This window comes from Neomonachus schauinslandi, chromosome 12 (genome assembly GCF_002201575.2).
Source record: "Neomonachus schauinslandi chromosome 12, ASM220157v2, whole genome shotgun sequence".
NCBI lineage: Eukaryota > Metazoa > Chordata > Mammalia > Carnivora > Phocidae > Neomonachus > Neomonachus schauinslandi.
Window position 1 is genome coordinate 76,569,800 of NC_058414.1, and position 17,952 is coordinate 76,587,751.

A 17,952-nucleotide genomic window follows, 5' to 3' on the forward strand; every position below is an offset into this window, starting at 1 on the left:
TTTTCTGATCTTCGTGGGAAGGTTTTTAGAATTCCCTTGATTGTGCAGCCAAACACCAATCTGGGGGTTGGATTAATAAACGTAAGTAGAATGAAATTATGTTTTGTGGGAAATATATGATTTCTGTGGAATTAATAGTTCTTGAATGCAGTTTTCAGAAAAAGTAATTGCTTTGACCTGATTGCACATCTGCTGTAGAATAGTGACTAGGTGCAGACTGAGCCAGACTGCATATGTGTGAATCCCATCCTGGGCACTTAATAGTCCAGCGTCCTTGGGCAAGTTTCTTACCTTTGTGCTTCAGTTTTCTGTCTGCCATGTAGGGACAATAATGGCTCTGTCTCCTAGGACTGGTTAAGAGGATAGGATGAGTTAATACATTTAAAGTACCAAGAACAATGCCTTGCACAGAATGAGCAACCCACAAATGTTAAGCATTATGATTGTTGCTTTAATAAGTATTTTCATAAATATTAGTTGATGATTACTAACTGCTACGTTTTCTAGTTTGGTAAGATGTGGGTTTTTCAGAAAATGTGGGAATAAAACTAGGATCTTAAAATAGTCACAAAAATATGTCTTTGCCTCCACTTATACTCACTATCTTCAGGCCCCTTCAATCTCAAAACCCGGCTGCCAATTACTTTTGCGTCATCTTTTTGTTCCTATCAGACCCCCATTCTTTTTTAATAGCAAATATATTTGTTGACCTCTGGTTGGTCTGGAAGGTAAATATCTCTAACTTGCCTGTACACACAGTTTCAACAAGCCAGTATAAGGGCCAGACTTTTGTATAAATGACAAATAAAAGGAAAGGCTTTATAATATAACAATATATAGTCTAATATGTAAATTTGAGGCACAATGACACCATAAAGTGTCATGAAATTGTCAAATCCTCCACTTATATTTTGAATCACCATAAATGTGACAGATAAAAATTCAGATTGGTGCAGTTGTATCAGAAGGACACTAAGATCCCAAGGGTCACATCGCTATTAGTGATGTGCCTTTCCAAAATGGCAAATAACTTGAGAAAGTCACAAACAAAACAAGTCTTCTCTTGCTTAACCACAGAATTGCACTCCTGCAAAATTCAGTGTATATTAAAACTGGCAAAACGCTTAGAGTTTATATATAAAATGGAGTCAAGCTCTAGGTTCCAATAATCACCATCAGGTGTTTTACCCACATCAGTGTCCAGAGAGACATTCAAAAGTGATGCGGGATGAGGGAGAATTTGTTGTTGTACACAGAGTGATGGTCAACATGGTAACACTGTTGTATGTGCACGGGCAATAACAATGAGAATGGGTGCTTAGTTATTCAAACAGGTGCTGGACTTGAGGCCTAACCAATGCCTTCCAAATAAACATATTCTTTATCCTACACAAAGCAGACATCTCACATTTATTAAATTATGACCTTTAATCCATTTCATCAAATTTCATTAAATGTTATCCATTAAATTTCAGTAGTATCCTTAATCATTGTGATGCCCTCCAATACCCTCTTTGTCTTCGAGGGTTTATCCTGTGTTCTCATGAATGCAGTCCTCTCATTCCTGGATACTAGGGCCACCATTTACTGCACTTCTTCTCTGCTGCCCTGTGTTCGTCTGCTGCCAATGTACATCGCTGGTCATGCCCACCAAAGGTGCTGTCAGTGGTGCCCCATGTGGCAGAGGCTGCTGCCACTGTGCCTGCCATTGTCTGTGCTGAGGTGCTAAGCTCGGTGTCGGGGATACCAAGGTTCATGCTGTGCCTGCTTCTCTCATGGCTGCTGCTAAAACCGTTGGTGCCATGTCCCATTGTAACACTCACTGTTTCGTCAATGGGCTGGAAGGCCCTTGGTATTCTCAGAAACCTGAGTAAGTCAAAACTCAATTGACTTAGTAGTAAAAAAATCAGTGGTTAAAATCCTTCTTTATAATTCTTTTTTTTTTTAATTGCATGTAACGTTATACTCTCAACCTCTCATGGATAATTGGAAAAAAATTTGCCTTAGTATTGTTTTTGCTCTGACCAAATCCTGCAGTGGAAGACAGGCTATGGTATATAGGAGCAGTGCCCAAGAAGTTGCCCTTCTCTTTCTTCTTTTTTTTTTTAAAGATTTTATTTATTTGACAGAGACAAAGCGAGAGAGGGAACACAAGCAGGGGGAGTGGCAGAGGGAGAAGCAGGCTTCCTGATGCGGGGCTGGATCCCAGGACTCTGGGATCATGACCTGAGCTGAAGGCAGATGCTTAATGACTGAGCCACCCAGGTGCCCTGCCCTTCTTTTTCTTGTCCCGTTATCCTTGGACTTATCTTGCCAGCTCCCTCTTTTCTCTTTAGTATAGATTCCTTACTATTAGGCTTCACCCACAGTTCTTCCAGTCAAGGCCAGGCATGGTGGACTCCTGGTTGAACACTGATTAGTTTCATATTAAAATTCTACTACAGTGGTAAATAATAACCAGGTAACAGTTTTGTCATCTCCCATTGACTATAGGGTTTAAAAGAGCAACAACAACAAAAGGAGGTGTCTTTTCCTTCTTTTACCAATTTTGGGGGCTGTGATGGTGGCTTTTAGCATTGTTGAGTTCTAACAATGTCACAACTGGACCTGAAATATTTCTCTTGAGCAGAGTATGGAAATAGACATGTATTTATCCCTCAACTATAAAGCCATAACTATTTATGTCCTTGTGTTCCAAATATTGCAGAAGCAGAAAGTTTACCTTGAATCTAAATACAGAATTGAGAAGAAAAGAAGAAAGATTACATGGTTAAGTAAACTGGTCTTTGGCCTAATTTATCTTTTCCAGTTCAGTATTTTGTAATGTTTCTGTTTCTAGATTCCTTCTCTCTCAGTCCCGGGTAGTAGGGCAGTCAACAGCCAATTTTAGAAGAACTGGTGTCATTTAAGGGAAAGAACTTTAAACTATATTCATAGCAGGCTATAAAAAGCAAAGATACCACCCACAACATGATATTTAAAATTTTCCAGTTACGTGATTTATTGGTAAATCTACACATGTGTTGTGCCGAAAGCAAAATGAGCAATATACCAGATGTACTCTGAGTTTTTAATTAAGACTAATTTTACCTATAGTACAAGTTTTAATAGGATATTTTCCTGTTTACAAGCTATGGAAACAACATTTTATGCCATTTGTGAGTGAAAGTCCTTATTATATAGAATATGGCTCATAGGGAATAGCAAAACTGAAAAGCAACCAAAAAACCTAGAGTCTTACGTCAATCGTAAAAATTTCTAGTCAGAAACATGTGCTCTAATGTCAACTCAAGCTCCTAGAAATAATGGATACTGTGAATATTTTAAGTGACTTGGCAAATAAAAGCCAGATTTGGGGGACTGAAGAAAACGTTGAGTCAGGAGCAAAATTCTCTGAGAAATCAGGGGTAGTGGCAAGTTGGAGACTAGGTGAGTAGTTTTGAAACATTTTGCTGAAAACCTGAACTGCAAATCATTTGATGGTTAATGGTAGCCAGGAACTTTTGTCATTTTTCACTAGGTTCATGAAATTGAATGAACAACTCTTGATTCAACTTTTCTCCTATTGGAAATTTCGTGTATTTTTCTCTAAATCTGATTTTGCTGGGCTGCCAGTGGCCTCCCTTCCCTCACAGTAGAGTGCCCCAGCAGCCATGTTGGGTAAAGGAGCCTGACGTCGGGCAAAGGGGACTGAGTCACTAATAGCAGGGACCTAGGTAAAAATGGCCCTTTTGATAGAATGTTGAGCATTAAGTTGAGTTAAGCAAAAACAAAAAAAAAACATTCCCTCTGAATGTTTTAGGGCTGACTCCAAAAGCCTTGTGGAGTAGTTTAGGTTTTTTAAGTTTTCTCTTTTTGTTTTGAGGAAAGGAGAGGTGGGTACAAAATGACAGTAAGGGGGGGAAATTAGCCTTATTCAACACACAATGAAATTTCTGCCAAATTCTACTTTTATAACTCTCATTTCTCACTGGGCAACCCCCTCTAGCTCACTAAAACACCACCTGTACAACCTCTCTCCTAATTGGTTTCTATGTCCACTCTCCTCTCTCTAACTCATTTATATAAATTTAAAAAATAAATTTCTTTCTTTCCATTACTCCAAACAACATAACAAAGACATGGTTCCCACATAAGTATGTATCATTCTTTCATAGATCGGAAAGGAAGAGGGGAATACCTGTGCTCTGATAATTTTTTCAGTTAGCCAATGTTTTCCCTGTTTGACTTAAAGCTAGCTTGAATTTTTTCCACTACTTAACCATCCAAGTTTTTTTTTGTTTTATTGAAAGATTTTGCTTTTAAGTAATCTTTACACCTCGAACCCACAACCCTGAGATCAAGAGTCGCATGCTCCACTAACTGAACTAGCCAGGCACCCCAACAACCCAGGTTTTTAAATTCAGCTTCCATTGAGTCAAACTATAGCTGAGAGTTGGATTTGTTAACTCATGACTTTGAACCCTTGACTGATGCCAGAGCTCACAGGATTTTTTAAAGCAACAACTACACATTTTTAATTTATTGAAAATGACTGGACGTTATTGGGTGCCACACAGTCATTTTCCCTAAGGCGTTCAATGTGTTTGGTAAGAAAAAAACAAGATATAAATGACTTGTTATCCACCATCCACCTATTTTAAGGCATCTAAGTGGCAGTTTAGAACTGGATGTTCAGTCTGGGATTGCTATTCAGGGAATGCAGACAAGTGAGGTTAATTGAGATAAAATGCTGATGTCAGAACTAAAGCTGAGTTAGATTGTATTAAATCTCTGAAAAATAATTCATATATGTAGTTATATATATAAATTAAATATATATAAGTTATATAATTTATATAGATATACATGCATATATATACCCACATGCACATATATACTGAAAGCAACTTGGCAATACAAAAAATAAGAGATGTTTAAAGAAAATATGAAGAATACCTTTGGGGCACCTGAATGGCTATGTTAGTTAAGCATCCAACTCTTGATCTCTGCTCAGGTCTCAATCTCGGAGTTGTGAGTTCAAGCGCCGCACTGGGATCCATGCTGGGCGTGGAGCCTACTTAAAAAAAAAGGGGGGGGAAGCAGAATATCCTTACAGAAAATAGTCATTTGAATTTAATGTCCTGACCTAAGTTCTACAGGGAGAAAAGACAGCTTAACTTCAGAGTTTAAAATCTAGACAAGAATAGGAAAAGAAAAACTCAAAATTTGAATCACTTAATTAACATTTTTAAAGACCAAAAATTATTCAACACTTCGGATGTGAAAGCTCCTCCCCTTTTGGCTCAATTAATTGGTTAATTCTTTAGTCATTTACAAGATATAAAATAGGTCAAAGGTACCTGGCTAATGATCGTCTTACCTAGCTAAGGTTGAAAACTGAGACACCATTTCAGAAATTCTTATCAGGTTCTGCCTGGCTTCTGACACTTGCCCTTTGTGTCCTCGTCTATATTAGGAGTGGACTCTTGTATTATGATGCCGCTCAGCCAAGCCTGACCTCCACAGACTCCAATTATATCACCGGTCAGTTGGAGAGGGGAAAGAACTTGAGGATAAAATGGTTCCATAAAAATATGTTTGCTCAGTGTCCTAACCAAAAATCTTCTCTGACATATTTCCATGTTACTGACCTATTTCTGGCATTTGGATCTCTGGCTCTCATTAAATTTCACTTCAGCAACTGGCTGTAGTCTCTGTGTATTCTATATTCTTATCTCAATCATGGAGACAGATATTATGAAAATATTGATATTCTAAATATGTACTTGGTTCACATTTAATACATTTACTTATAAATAGTATAGAAGTGGAAAAGCAGATTGACAATAATGTCATGCACATTTTATTATACCAAAAACATAGAGTAAAAATGGAAGATTGAGTTGGTCTGTGAAGTTGCCATTGAAGGAGAAATAGGTTAATGCTTGGTTTCATTTAAAATAGGGGCAATGACCCCCAGTGTTTGTGTCTTACATTTAAATTAGGATTGACTTCAATATACTTAAAAAGAATTTGGAATCACAAATTTTTAGTAAGTCATTAATTATTCTGATGTAAATTATATCAATAATATTTCATGGTTTACTCCAGAAAATGTTCCTGAGAAAAAAAGTTTAATATTAATAAAGTGATTAACTTCTTTTCACAATGGGTGGGTTTAGACAGCTATTCTATTATCATATTTGTTGCACTCTATTTATTAATATTTGTTGGAGGTTGTGTTTCAAATTGTTATTAATGATGCTCATTAATTTATACTGAATTATTCATCTTTGGTCTTGCTGAACTAGTCAAGCATTTTTTCCCCTTTCTTTTTCCTTGGAAAATTCATGCAGAAAAATATCAAGGCAAAATTAAGCTGCCATAAAGTAATAAAACAATCTTTCATGCTGTTTGATCATTGCAGTGAAATCATAGGGGCAAGAAAATTGAAGTAGTAGCCTAGACATAGCTTTGATTACCAAGGAAAATGAACAGAATTCAAGGTTCTTATGTTGTCATGGTCAAAACATAGAGCAGTCCATGGGGAAAATTGTTTTTGTACAATTGCATGACTTTGACACTTCCACTGAAAAAAGAACAGAAAGGAGAACATTTATGGCTTGCATTTACTGAGTGCTCAACAAGCATTTGATTGATTGATTGATTGGTTAGCTGTGGAAACTTTATACAATGACTACTTCTTTCAAGCACATTGGTGTGTCATTGATCTGGTAATTTTTATGGGTCAGATTTTATCTCCATTTACATCAGGACATGGACTGCAACTTATTTCTTACAACACAAAATGGAAGTTATTCTTTTCCCCCCCCAAAATTACTATACTGAAATACTATGATATTTGTATTTGTGGTTCGATGCACCCTTATATGGTAACATAAGAAAGATATTCTGAAACTATAGAGAATAGACTATTGGTGTCAAATCCACCTAGGTAGTAACACAATAATGTGGAATTTTGAGTGGTTTGGCTTAAGGTTAGAATTATGTATTAATAATACCACTTGCATAAAATGAAAATAAAAATGTATTAAGGAATTGATGTGTTTGGAGCACATATATCCTCATATTATACCATTTAAATTCAAGTATAGGTGTGAAAATTTTGTCTATGGTCATAAATAAACAGCTAGTTCTGTTGACTAAGAGTTGGTTGTGTTGGTTGTTTGTGAAAAAGTCTCTTCCTGAACAAAACAGAGAGGAATAGATTTAAATACTGTAAAACTGGGTCAGTCCTAGGCTTACCCCATCCACAGAAACCTAGCCTTAACACAGAACTCCTTTAAATACGTGAAACAACAGGAAATGAACTACTTTGCTGGGAGATCGCAATGCTAAATTTGAGGAAAGTCACTAAAACCAGTGTGTTTTTACAAGCTACTTCAAATAATATTGCTGTGTTTTATTTTGGTATACACATCTGTGCTTATCACATATTTCCTGCTTTGTTCTTAAGTGACTAATGGCAAATGTCACATGTTTAAGAATCACATAAAAGAGGATTTAATAGATTAGCCTTTCTCTGATAGCAGTGATGAGAAACCCTTAGTGTTGAATAAATTCAAAAGGAATAACATTTAAGTTACACTTTGTGAAGTTTCTAGTTATAAACAGATTTCCTAGATTATAGAAAAGTATTATAGTAAACTACTACTACGGTGGTAGCTATTTAACATTTTTTGAGCATTTGATATATGCCGAGGGCCATGCAAAGTCCTTTAAAGAAAATTTTATATTTAATTCTGTCAGCATACATATGAGGTATGTTCTTATTATTACTACTGTTATAATTCTCATTTTCTAGATAAAGACACTGAGCTTAGAAAAGTTAAGGAATTTGTTCATGGTCATACTTATGAATAGGAATCCATTAATAGGCAAGAATTAGGATTTTTTAAATAAATGTTTTTTGGAATAATATTTGTAAAATATTGTTGGAAAAAAAAAAGGTATTGGATAGCAACTATATTGTAACATCCTGGAGAAATCAGAACATGCATCTTTATTGGGTTCATCCATGTCTTCCCAAGGCACAGGTTCAGTTTGCCTGCAGAAACAAATGCAGCCTTGGTCCCCAAATCCATCTCTTATATGATGTCCCTGTAAGGGCAGCCTTCCTCTTGGCTGTCTACTGGTGACCTTCTCTTCCATGGTTTTCTATGCTTGCTGTGGGTTCCAGGGGGCTCTGCTGATATTAGACCTCTTGGCCTTTGATAGTTCCTCTCGGGGTATCTATCATTGCTTCCTCCCTGGAGCCTTCCCTGTGTTGTTGCAGGGTCCCGATGGGGTCAAAACACATCATGCTACTCTAACAAATACCTCATTGAAGTGGACAGAGAAAAACCAATTCCTGTCCATGTTATGCTAATTGCCTAGGTCAAGAACAAAAGGTTATGCTATACAACTCTAGTAAAACTGCTCAGCAATTGGCTTGCTCATTCTTTTCATTTCAGCCCCTTTTTCTATGGCCAGTGCACTTATCTCTAGTTATTTGGTTAAGAAGACATTAGCATTCACTTATTAAACAGAGATTGACCTCCTATGTTAAGTGCTGGCCTAAGTGTGTTTGGCACTTCATACACAATGGAAAGAAAAACCCAGAATTCCTGACTTCATAGAGCTCCTGGTCCAGTAAACTAATTCCCTTTTTTTTTTTTTAAAGATTTTATTTATTTATTTGAGACAGAGAGAATGAGAGACAGAGAGCATGAGAGGGAGGAGGGTCAGAGGGAGAAGCAGACTCCCTGCCGAGCAGGGAGACCTATGCGGGACTCGATCCCGGGACTCCAGGATCATGACCTGAGCCGAAGGCAGTCGCTTAACCAACTGAGCCACCCAAGCGCCCAACTAATTCCCTTTGAAGTACTTAATACTTACAACAATCCCTCCTCTCTAACTGCAAATGAGTGATCAAGTTGGTGAACCTGAATGTACCTGGTGGTGTGTTTCCTCCCCATTTTGCACAGGGTTCAAGAAGTGAAAGGGTCATTGATATTCCCCAAATACTTTCTCACCGGGTGGGAGCTCAAAGGGGATCCAGATACAGTGTCTCCTATGTGGTTTATTGGGCCTCACACAAAGAAAATGGCAACTGGTTGACCTTGTGGAGCACTCGGAATTGCTGAAATATACCTGAATTCACAGAGGGACCATATTCCAGGGCTGGCCCTTGGACTCTTGCAACTTATCTATTCCATTAGGTCATATACAGCATATATTAAAAATTACAACTTTTCACCTGGGATCACAGGAATTCAGAATTATAAATGACCTCAGAAATCATCTAGTTGTTCGTTTAGTAAATATTTGTTTAGTACCCACTGTGCTTGCTGCTGTCTTTTTCATCATCAAGCAAAGAAGGAAACAGATTCAGAGGTGAGGATATTTGTTCTTTTTTAGGAATTGGCAGAACCTGGGCTATGCTTCTATTGTTTTCAAAGCATATACTAAATACTTATTGAATGGTTTCAAGTTTGTCCCTCATATTAGGGTTTTCCATGGAAACAGAAAATAAGATCTATCTATCTTTCTATTATTATATCTTCATTGAGAGAGAAGGAGAGAAAGAGACTCATTGTAATGTATTGGCTCATGTGATTCTGGAAGTTGAGAAGTCCCATTATCTGCCATTCTGCAACCTGGAGACTAAGGAAAGCTGGTGATGTAGAGAGCCATTCATTAGATTCCAGCCCAAATCTGAAGGCCTGAGAACCAAGTGTACTAAGGGTAGGAGAAGATTGATGTCACAGCCAATTAATCAGCCAGAGAGCAAATTCACCCTTCCTCTGCCCTTTTGTTCTGTTCAGGGGCTCAACAGATTGGTTGATGCCGAACCACATCTGGGAGAGTTCTCTGCTTTACTCATTCCACCAGTTCAAATGCTGATCTCCTCCAAACATACCCTCATAAACACACCCATAATGTTTAAGCAGTTATCTGGGTATCCCTTGGCCCAGTCAAGTTGACACATAAATTTAACCAATTCACCCTTTCGTCATTCCTATCCACAGACATTCTAGCCACTGGAACCTTCTTTCATAGGTGGTATGTTTATGGACTCTTTTGCATCACAGTTTAGAAAGAGAAACATTATGAATTGCTGATATTTGATCAATATTCAGCCATTTTTTACCTAACAAAAGGCAATTTCATATGATTCATCTTAAGCCATGGCCTACTGCCATATACAAATGCTCTTATTAGAGATCAAAGCTAATATTTCTTTCTTACTAACTCTTCCCCTATGTGCATGCGCCTGCACACATTCTCATACACACATATGATTGTTTCTCCAGGACATGTGGCTAGTAAGAAGAAAACTAGGGCAAAAATTTCTATTCACCAAATACAGGGTTTGCTCTGGATATTCTTCATTTGCTCCTTCACTCTAGACTGACCCTTCCCCAGGAAGCTGTCCACCGCACACTGCATCAATGGGGCTCCCTTGTCCTCTGACTTCCAGCAGGAGATCAGAGTTCAGGAGGAGGGAACTTTGGGATATTTATTCCCTACCTGCTTCCCGGCCAGACCTGGCTTAGTAGTGCCAGTGTTCTTCTATCTGTGGCCATAGCTCATGCTCAGCGTCCTCTCCCACAGCTATTGTGACCATAGCTCATGCTCAGCGTCCTCTCCCACAGCTATGCCCTTTTCTTGGTTCTATAATCCCCGCCCTCCTGGGCTAGGGGTGGCAAGAGCGTCCATTTTGTCAACCCTGGGAGCTTCACTACCTATTGTTTTCCCTTAATGCTACCCTCTTTAACAGTCCCCTTCTGTAATAGTTTCTTGGTTAATAGTCTCTTCACCTATGATTTTGACTTGCCATCCATTCATTTTCTCCCAGGGCCCTGACTCAGTTTTTTTCCTGGCTATGACTTTAGTTTGTGCATATATTAATTTATATTTGTTATGTATGTAAGTTCTGTGGGTATGTTTGCATAGCTATACCTGTGGGCTAAGGACTAAGACTTGTAAATGTCTTTGGGTAAAAAGAACAATTAATATACCCACAAATGGTACTTATTTATATTTCTAATCTCAAAACTAACTGTTAATTATTAATTAAGACCTTTTATCTTCACTGGAAGTTTTAAAATGAGAAAATAGTGGCTAAGTGTAGTTTCCTAATATGAAATGCAAGACAATATTCAAACATTTATGAAATATAATTACATTTTCCACTTTTACTTTCCTATTAATTATTAGCTCTGGGCAAAACATTAAATCAAATATAGTATAAATTTGCCTGCTAATCATTGCTTGTTTTCCAGTGTATAGTCTTTGCCTATAATGTATATAATTACATGCCATATAAAAGGGAAAAAAATAAAATATTTTGAATACATTGGGATACCATTTTGTTTTCCAAGTACACATTGACTTAATCCCTACCCGCCCCCCCCCAACCCTCCAAACTAGCTCATTGCTAGAACAAACACTTACTGAACACTTTTTATGCATCAGCATTGTGTTCAGTGATGTGGGACAATCAGGAAATTCATGGGAAATCATATTCTGGATTCTAGAAGACTCCTTGACATTGTCACACATCCACTAAGCATTGGTTAGTAAGAATCAAAATGAAAACCCAGGTCTTGTGGTTCTGGTTTAATCTTTCTTTTCTTAAAACTGCACGATATTCAGTGGGTACTGGGTCCCTGGCCAACCAAATGTTAGAAGGCAGGAGAAAAGCAGTCTTCATGCATCCTTTAAAAATTGTTCATTTTTTCTCTGGGTAAGTGGTAAAGTTACAGGCTTCATAGCTCTTTAAAATAAGCTAAGGGTAGTTGATAAATAAAAACACATAGATATTTCACATCTGTAGCTGCCTATTCATTCAGTCCTCATACTGTGGGGTAGAAAAACCCTAAATACACATGCTAGGCCCTCCATATTTAATTGCTTTCTGAAAATATTTAACAAATACATCTTAATGAATTACAAGGTCATTTAAAAGACTGTATCATAGGCACTCATCTCCCAAATTTCCCCAAAAAACAGAAGCTTGTTTTGGCATTGCTTATAGAAGATCTCTAGGTTCATGTGTATGTTGGGTGGTCTAGGGAGAAGAGGGGAATGGAATATTAAAACAAGTGAATTGGACTGGTTTGTTGAGAGAGCCTTTGATAGAAAAGCCAAATGAAAGATGAAAGGAATAGTGACTACTGACAATTCTTTGACTCTGTTAAGTGAGAACATAGGGTATTTAAGATTTCCACAATTATTTATCATAGTTCCATAAAATGTAGTTGCAGCTTTTACAAGGATTAATGGAGCTTATTTCTTTAATGATTTTTAAAAATTTATTCATTTGAGAGAGAGAGAGAGAAAGGGAGAGAGCACTAGCAGAGGGGAGAGGCAGAGGGAGAAGCAAAATCCCCCTGAGCCAGGAGCCCGATGTGGGACTCGATCCCAGGACCCGGAGATCAAGACCTGAGCCAAAGGCAGATGATTAACCATCTGAGCCACGCAGGTGTCCCTTAATGGAGCTAGCTCATTTTTAATTTTTGGCTGTAATCAAGGGAAATGGGAATGATTTTAGATGTTAGGGAACATCTAATTAGAGGGCCTTTTTGTTGGTTTTTGGAGGGTTAGAATCATTAAGAGTAACCTCAAACCTGGAATAAGATAATGGAAAGCCATATATATATATATATATATATATATAGATCCTATATCTATATATATATGTGTGTGTATATATATATCACAAAGGGTAAAAATTACTTTAATCAATATTACATTCCATTGTTCAACCACAGTTTGAAGGGCTGATGTGGAATGCTGACATATTCTTGACAATTCTTATATTGGATTCCTTGTGCTCTGTGTTATAGGCTCTTCCACTTGAACTAAGGCCAAAAAAAAGGTGACATAAAATTGTTTATTCTTTGACATATTTGCTGACTACTACTTCCTGAAAATCATTGAGCTACTACCTTGGTGAAACACTTAATAGGGGTAGCTTCTTCAAAGTCAGCTCTGCTTGGGCTTCAGATCAATGCTGTGCTTCCTGGCAGTAAGGATAAAAAGGAAATCAGAGTAAATTACACTGTTCTCGTATTATACAAAAGAAGGCCACAAATTAGCTCTTCCAGAGAGACAAAATCTTTCCTAGTAATAAATCCTAAAAAATGTCTACTTAGTGAAAAAAAGAGAACGTATTTTCTGACTGTAAATTTAAAGGATTATATAAACATTTCAACTCTTCTTAAGTTGTCATTCCCAAGAAAAGAAATTACCTTAATGACTCTTCATTTGTCACCTCCAGAAACAAGCAATTTGAGTATTTCTTTTATTATGATGTATTAGAACTTCATTAATAAGGAAGCCTTACAAGTAGGCTATCATTTTTTGAGAAAGATCACACTGTGCTAAATAATGAGATATGGGAATACATTGAACAGCTTGACTTCTGCTGACTTTTACTTAAGAGTGTGAAGTGTTTTAAATTAGACTATGTTAGTATTGATGAAACGTGCACAAGGGGGAAAAATAATTTAAAGGCTTTGTTCCATCTTGAGAGCTAGATAAATTGTATAATTTAAAAATAAATCACTGTGACCTGACGGCAAGGAAAAACAACTCTCGTGTGCTGTCAGAGGGAGTGGAAATTGGGGCAACCTTTTGGAAGCCAATTCAGTAATACCTATCATTTTTACATTGCATTTATTCGTTGATCTGGTAATTACACATACAGACTAGACTTTGACCCTAAATAAACTTGTAAAAATACACCCAAATAGATTTAGAAGAGCATTCATTGTGCAGTATTTTTGAAATAAAAAAAGGAAAAATTACAAATGTAATCTGAATACACAACAATAAGAGAATGATTAAATCAAAGGTATATCCATTTAATGGCACACCCTAAGCCATTAAGAAGTATAATGTAATTCTTTTTTTTTTCAAAGATTTTTTATTTATTTGACAGAGAGATAGCAAGAGAGGGAACACAAGCAGGGGGAGTGGCAGAGGGAGAAGCAGGCTCCCTGCTGAGGAAGGAGCCTGATGTCCTCTGGATCCCAGGACCCTGGGATCATGACCTGAGCCAAAGGCATACGCTTAACAACTGAGCCACCCAGGCGCCCCAAGAAGTATAATGTAATTCTGTGTATGCTCAAATGGAAAGGATTCCAGGATGGATTGGTAGGTAAACATGCCAGACATAGACCATTATACAGCAATCCCCCCTTATCTGCAGGGGATGCGTTCCAGGACCCCCAGTGCTTGCCTGAAACCTCAGATAGTACCGAACCCAAATGTACTGTTTTTTCTTATACATGCACACCTAAGATAAAGTTTATTTTATAAATTAGGCACAGTAACAGATTAACAACAATAACTAATAATAAAATAGAACAATTATAACTGGACTGTAATAAGGGTTATATGAATGTGGTCTCACTCTCTGGAAATATGTTAGTGTGCTGCACTCATCCTTCTTGTGATGACTGAGATGATAACATGCCTAGATGATGAGAGAAAGGTGAAGGACACAGGCACTGTGACGTAGCATTAAGCTACTGCTGACCTGATGGTACGTCAGGAGGATCATTTGCTTCTTGACTGGGGGTTAACCACAGGTAACTGAAACTGAGGAAAGCAACACTATAGATAAAGGGGACTACTGTAATGTCTCTTTTGGATAGTTTAAAAAGCAGAAGTGTCTGCATATGTAAGTTATATGGATATGTTGATATTTATATCAATTTACATATTGAAGAACCATATGCATCTTACCCATTGTGCACTGATTTAGACTTCAAAAGCGAATATGTAGGCATTGGCTTTGGCAGAGAGAGGTCCCAGATTGCTGGATGCTTCTTTTTTTTTTTTTCCAATTTGATAACGTTCCATACAATTTGAATTTTTTTAACCATGTACCTTCAATACATTTATTTTTTAAAAAAATATCAGTGAGCATTCTGAGTAAATCATTACTGTTGGTCTTCACTTTTATATACTTTAAAAACTATTAAATACTATTTTACAAAATAATAAAGCATTGTGGTCGAGTTTACCAAGATCATGAAGCATGAGAGAGGCTCTAGCCCATGAAGGACTGCGCTATTGTCAGGAAATCAATTCAAGTTGTCCATGTAATATTCTCATCACAAGCAAAAGTCAGCTCCTGCAGCCATCTTCCCCATATTAGGAGTGCATCTCTTATGTGTGTGGAGGGTAGATCTGCCTGGTGCAGGACAGTTGGAGACATCATTTCTAGCTCTCTTTCTGAGCAAGAAGAGTTGAAATCAGTTACTATAATTGTTTTCCTAGTCTATTGTGAGAATAAACTGCAAAACAAAGGCCTTTATAAACATGCGTTGTTGAATGGATCTAACTTTGATTCAGAATGGAGAAAAAATGGGTTGCCTATTTCCCATACATCATGTAGTTGAACACAGCAAACACTACTTTGGAGCAATTTCAAAAAGAAACAATAGAATGACTGGTTTTTGCTCTTCTGAATTTTTTCAGAATTGCGACTTCTGGTGAGCCCCTCTGTGTGTCTGGATCAGAGCGTACAGTTAAAGCTGAGCACTTCGAGTCACCTTTTAAAAACAGTGAAGCCACATATGTGGAAACCATGGGACTGGCGACGTGAACAGCTGTAAGCTAATCATTTTGAATTGTTATATCCAGCATGCATTCTTGGAAACAGCTAACAAGAGAAAACCCCTGAAGATATCCAGGGGGTATTACATGTTTGAATTACTAGGTTCTGTTACATAAAATTTCAGCTATCTCTTCTTAATAAAGAATGCCATCATTGATTTTTTTTCTAGACTAATTCAAACCTCTCTTGCCAGAGAATAAACATTTGGGTAAATAGGACTCTTATCTAGGAAGTTACATTAACGGAAATAGAATTTGAAACCTTGACAGCGTGAAACTATAAAATTTTAACTTCCATTTTATACTCAAATGACATTGCCCTAGTCTATGAGTATGGCTGAATGAATTCTTTTTCTGGTTAATATTTTTTTTATGGCTCCTAGGATCTAAGAAAGCAACTGCAGGGTACCAAATTATTTAAGTTACCTCCAGGGAAATGATTTTGTAACGTAGATAAATTATAGTGAAAAATTAAAAGATTTTCATTATCTTATCCAAGAGACAAAATAGTTTACTTCATCTAATTTTATAATTATTCAGTAGATTTCTACAGTTAATAGTATTTATTGAAGAATCATATGCATCTCCTGCTTACCTAGACTTCAAAAGTTGAAATAGCACAATCTTTTCATTGATCAGACTTAGATATTTGAAACAGAAATGTCGTGCAGAAAGCAAATAATTAAACATTTTGGGATCTTTTATGATTAAAGTATACTTGTTTCACCACAAAATATTAATGTTAATTTTCCCTTGTAAACTGAAGTGTTATCTTCATAATTTAGCCCTTAAATTAACCCATAATTATCTGTGATGACAGTTATTGGGTAGAATCAGACTAGTAGATTGGGAACATATTTTGGCATATTTTTGGTGACCTGTCCACTATTGAAAAGTAGAATATCTTTTCTTGTCAAGGAGAAGATAAAGCAAAGGCAGGCCAGAGCAGGATGGGGAAAATGTCTTCACTATTCCCTAAACTGTAATTTGAATCACTTTTGTTGTAATGGTACAGACATGACTAATTTACACTTTTTAAACCTTTAAACCTTATTTTAGGCACTATTTCCCTATCTTTTTTTCTCTTAAAAATTTTTTAATTAAGTCTACCGGAGTGGAGAACTCTTGTCAATTTGATCCCCTCTCTCTGTACCTGCATATCCCTTGGCAGCGATGCTGACAAGCAGTGAAATTGTTTAAGGAAACCCACACATTGAAAGCTGGGGTCCAACAAAGGAAGAATGAGTGCACAAAGCTTCAACGTAATGTACAAATGACGTACCCTAAGTTATGGAGCATTAACTATGCTGGCTTATTTTTTTAGGAATCAAACAACAGTCCTTGCTCGACATGAAACAATCTTCAGAGCTGAAGAACTATCTGTGATTCTTAAAGCATATGTGTTGGTGACATCCTTAAGACCTTTGCGTGCATTCATTCATTCAAATGGCACAGTTTGGAATCCACCAAAGAAAAAACGCTTCACTGTCAAGGTAAAATTTCCACCGAAGCTGTTGTTTCCCTCAAAGTATGTTAAAGATAGGTAAAGTGAGTTGAGCTGCCTTTCTCTGACCTTTATGATTATCAAATCCCATTGAACAAAGATTGCCTCATTTTATTGCTGCAAGTAGAGATTTTCATTTAATAGGTGTAGGTTCAAAAAGGAACTGGAAACAGCTTAATTCACTAGGGATCACAAAAGCTGCATCTTGTTTTCTCAATTCATCATTTTAGTTCAATTCTTTGACCCATTATAAAGCTAATCCTCAGATGTGTTCTGTTTTCTTGACTTTCCACTTATTCAAGAAAAATATAATCATTGCAACAAATGAAAATAAAATTTTTCCCTTATGTTTTTTCTTCATTCTTAGGAAGCAAAATGACTATTTTATTACAGTAATCAATATGGAATATTTACTGAGTGAAAAACAAAGCTCTCAAGTGTGCCTAAGCTAGAAAGCCCTGACATGAAGCATGATGAGAAAGTTTTCTGGAAAAACTTAGTAACAAGCGCAAAAAATTTAGTTATAAAAGGTAACTCAGGTCACCTCAGTTGAAAGTAAGGTCTAGTAACAACACAATGGGTAAATTTTAAGAAGTTTCCAATTCTATTTTATTTTTTTAAAAGATTTTATTTATTTATTTGAGAGAGCGAGCGAGAGAGAAAGAGCACAAGTGGGGGAAGAGGGAGAGGAAGAACAGGGAGCCTGACATGGGCTCGATCCCAGGACCCTGAGATAATGACCTGAGCTGAAGACAGATGCTTAAATGACTGGACCACCCAGGCACCCCAAGAAGTTTCCAATTTTAGAGAAATAATTGTTCAGAGGACAG

At 36.9% G+C, this 17,952-nt stretch overlaps 1 protein-coding gene across 1 annotated transcript in view; it reads left to right on the forward strand.

The window, feature by feature from the left end:
- Nucleotides 1-17,952, forward strand: part of CPED1 (cadherin like and PC-esterase domain containing 1) — a 265,972-nt gene that overhangs the window by 82,364 nt on the left and 165,656 nt on the right. The window contains exons 5-6 of the mRNA XM_021699370.1: nucleotides 15,481-15,613; nucleotides 16,943-17,111. Coding sequence (XP_021555045.1) covers nucleotides 15,481-15,613; nucleotides 16,943-17,111 — 302 coding nt within the window. The remainder of the gene's footprint in view (nucleotides 1-15,480; nucleotides 15,614-16,942; nucleotides 17,112-17,952) is intronic.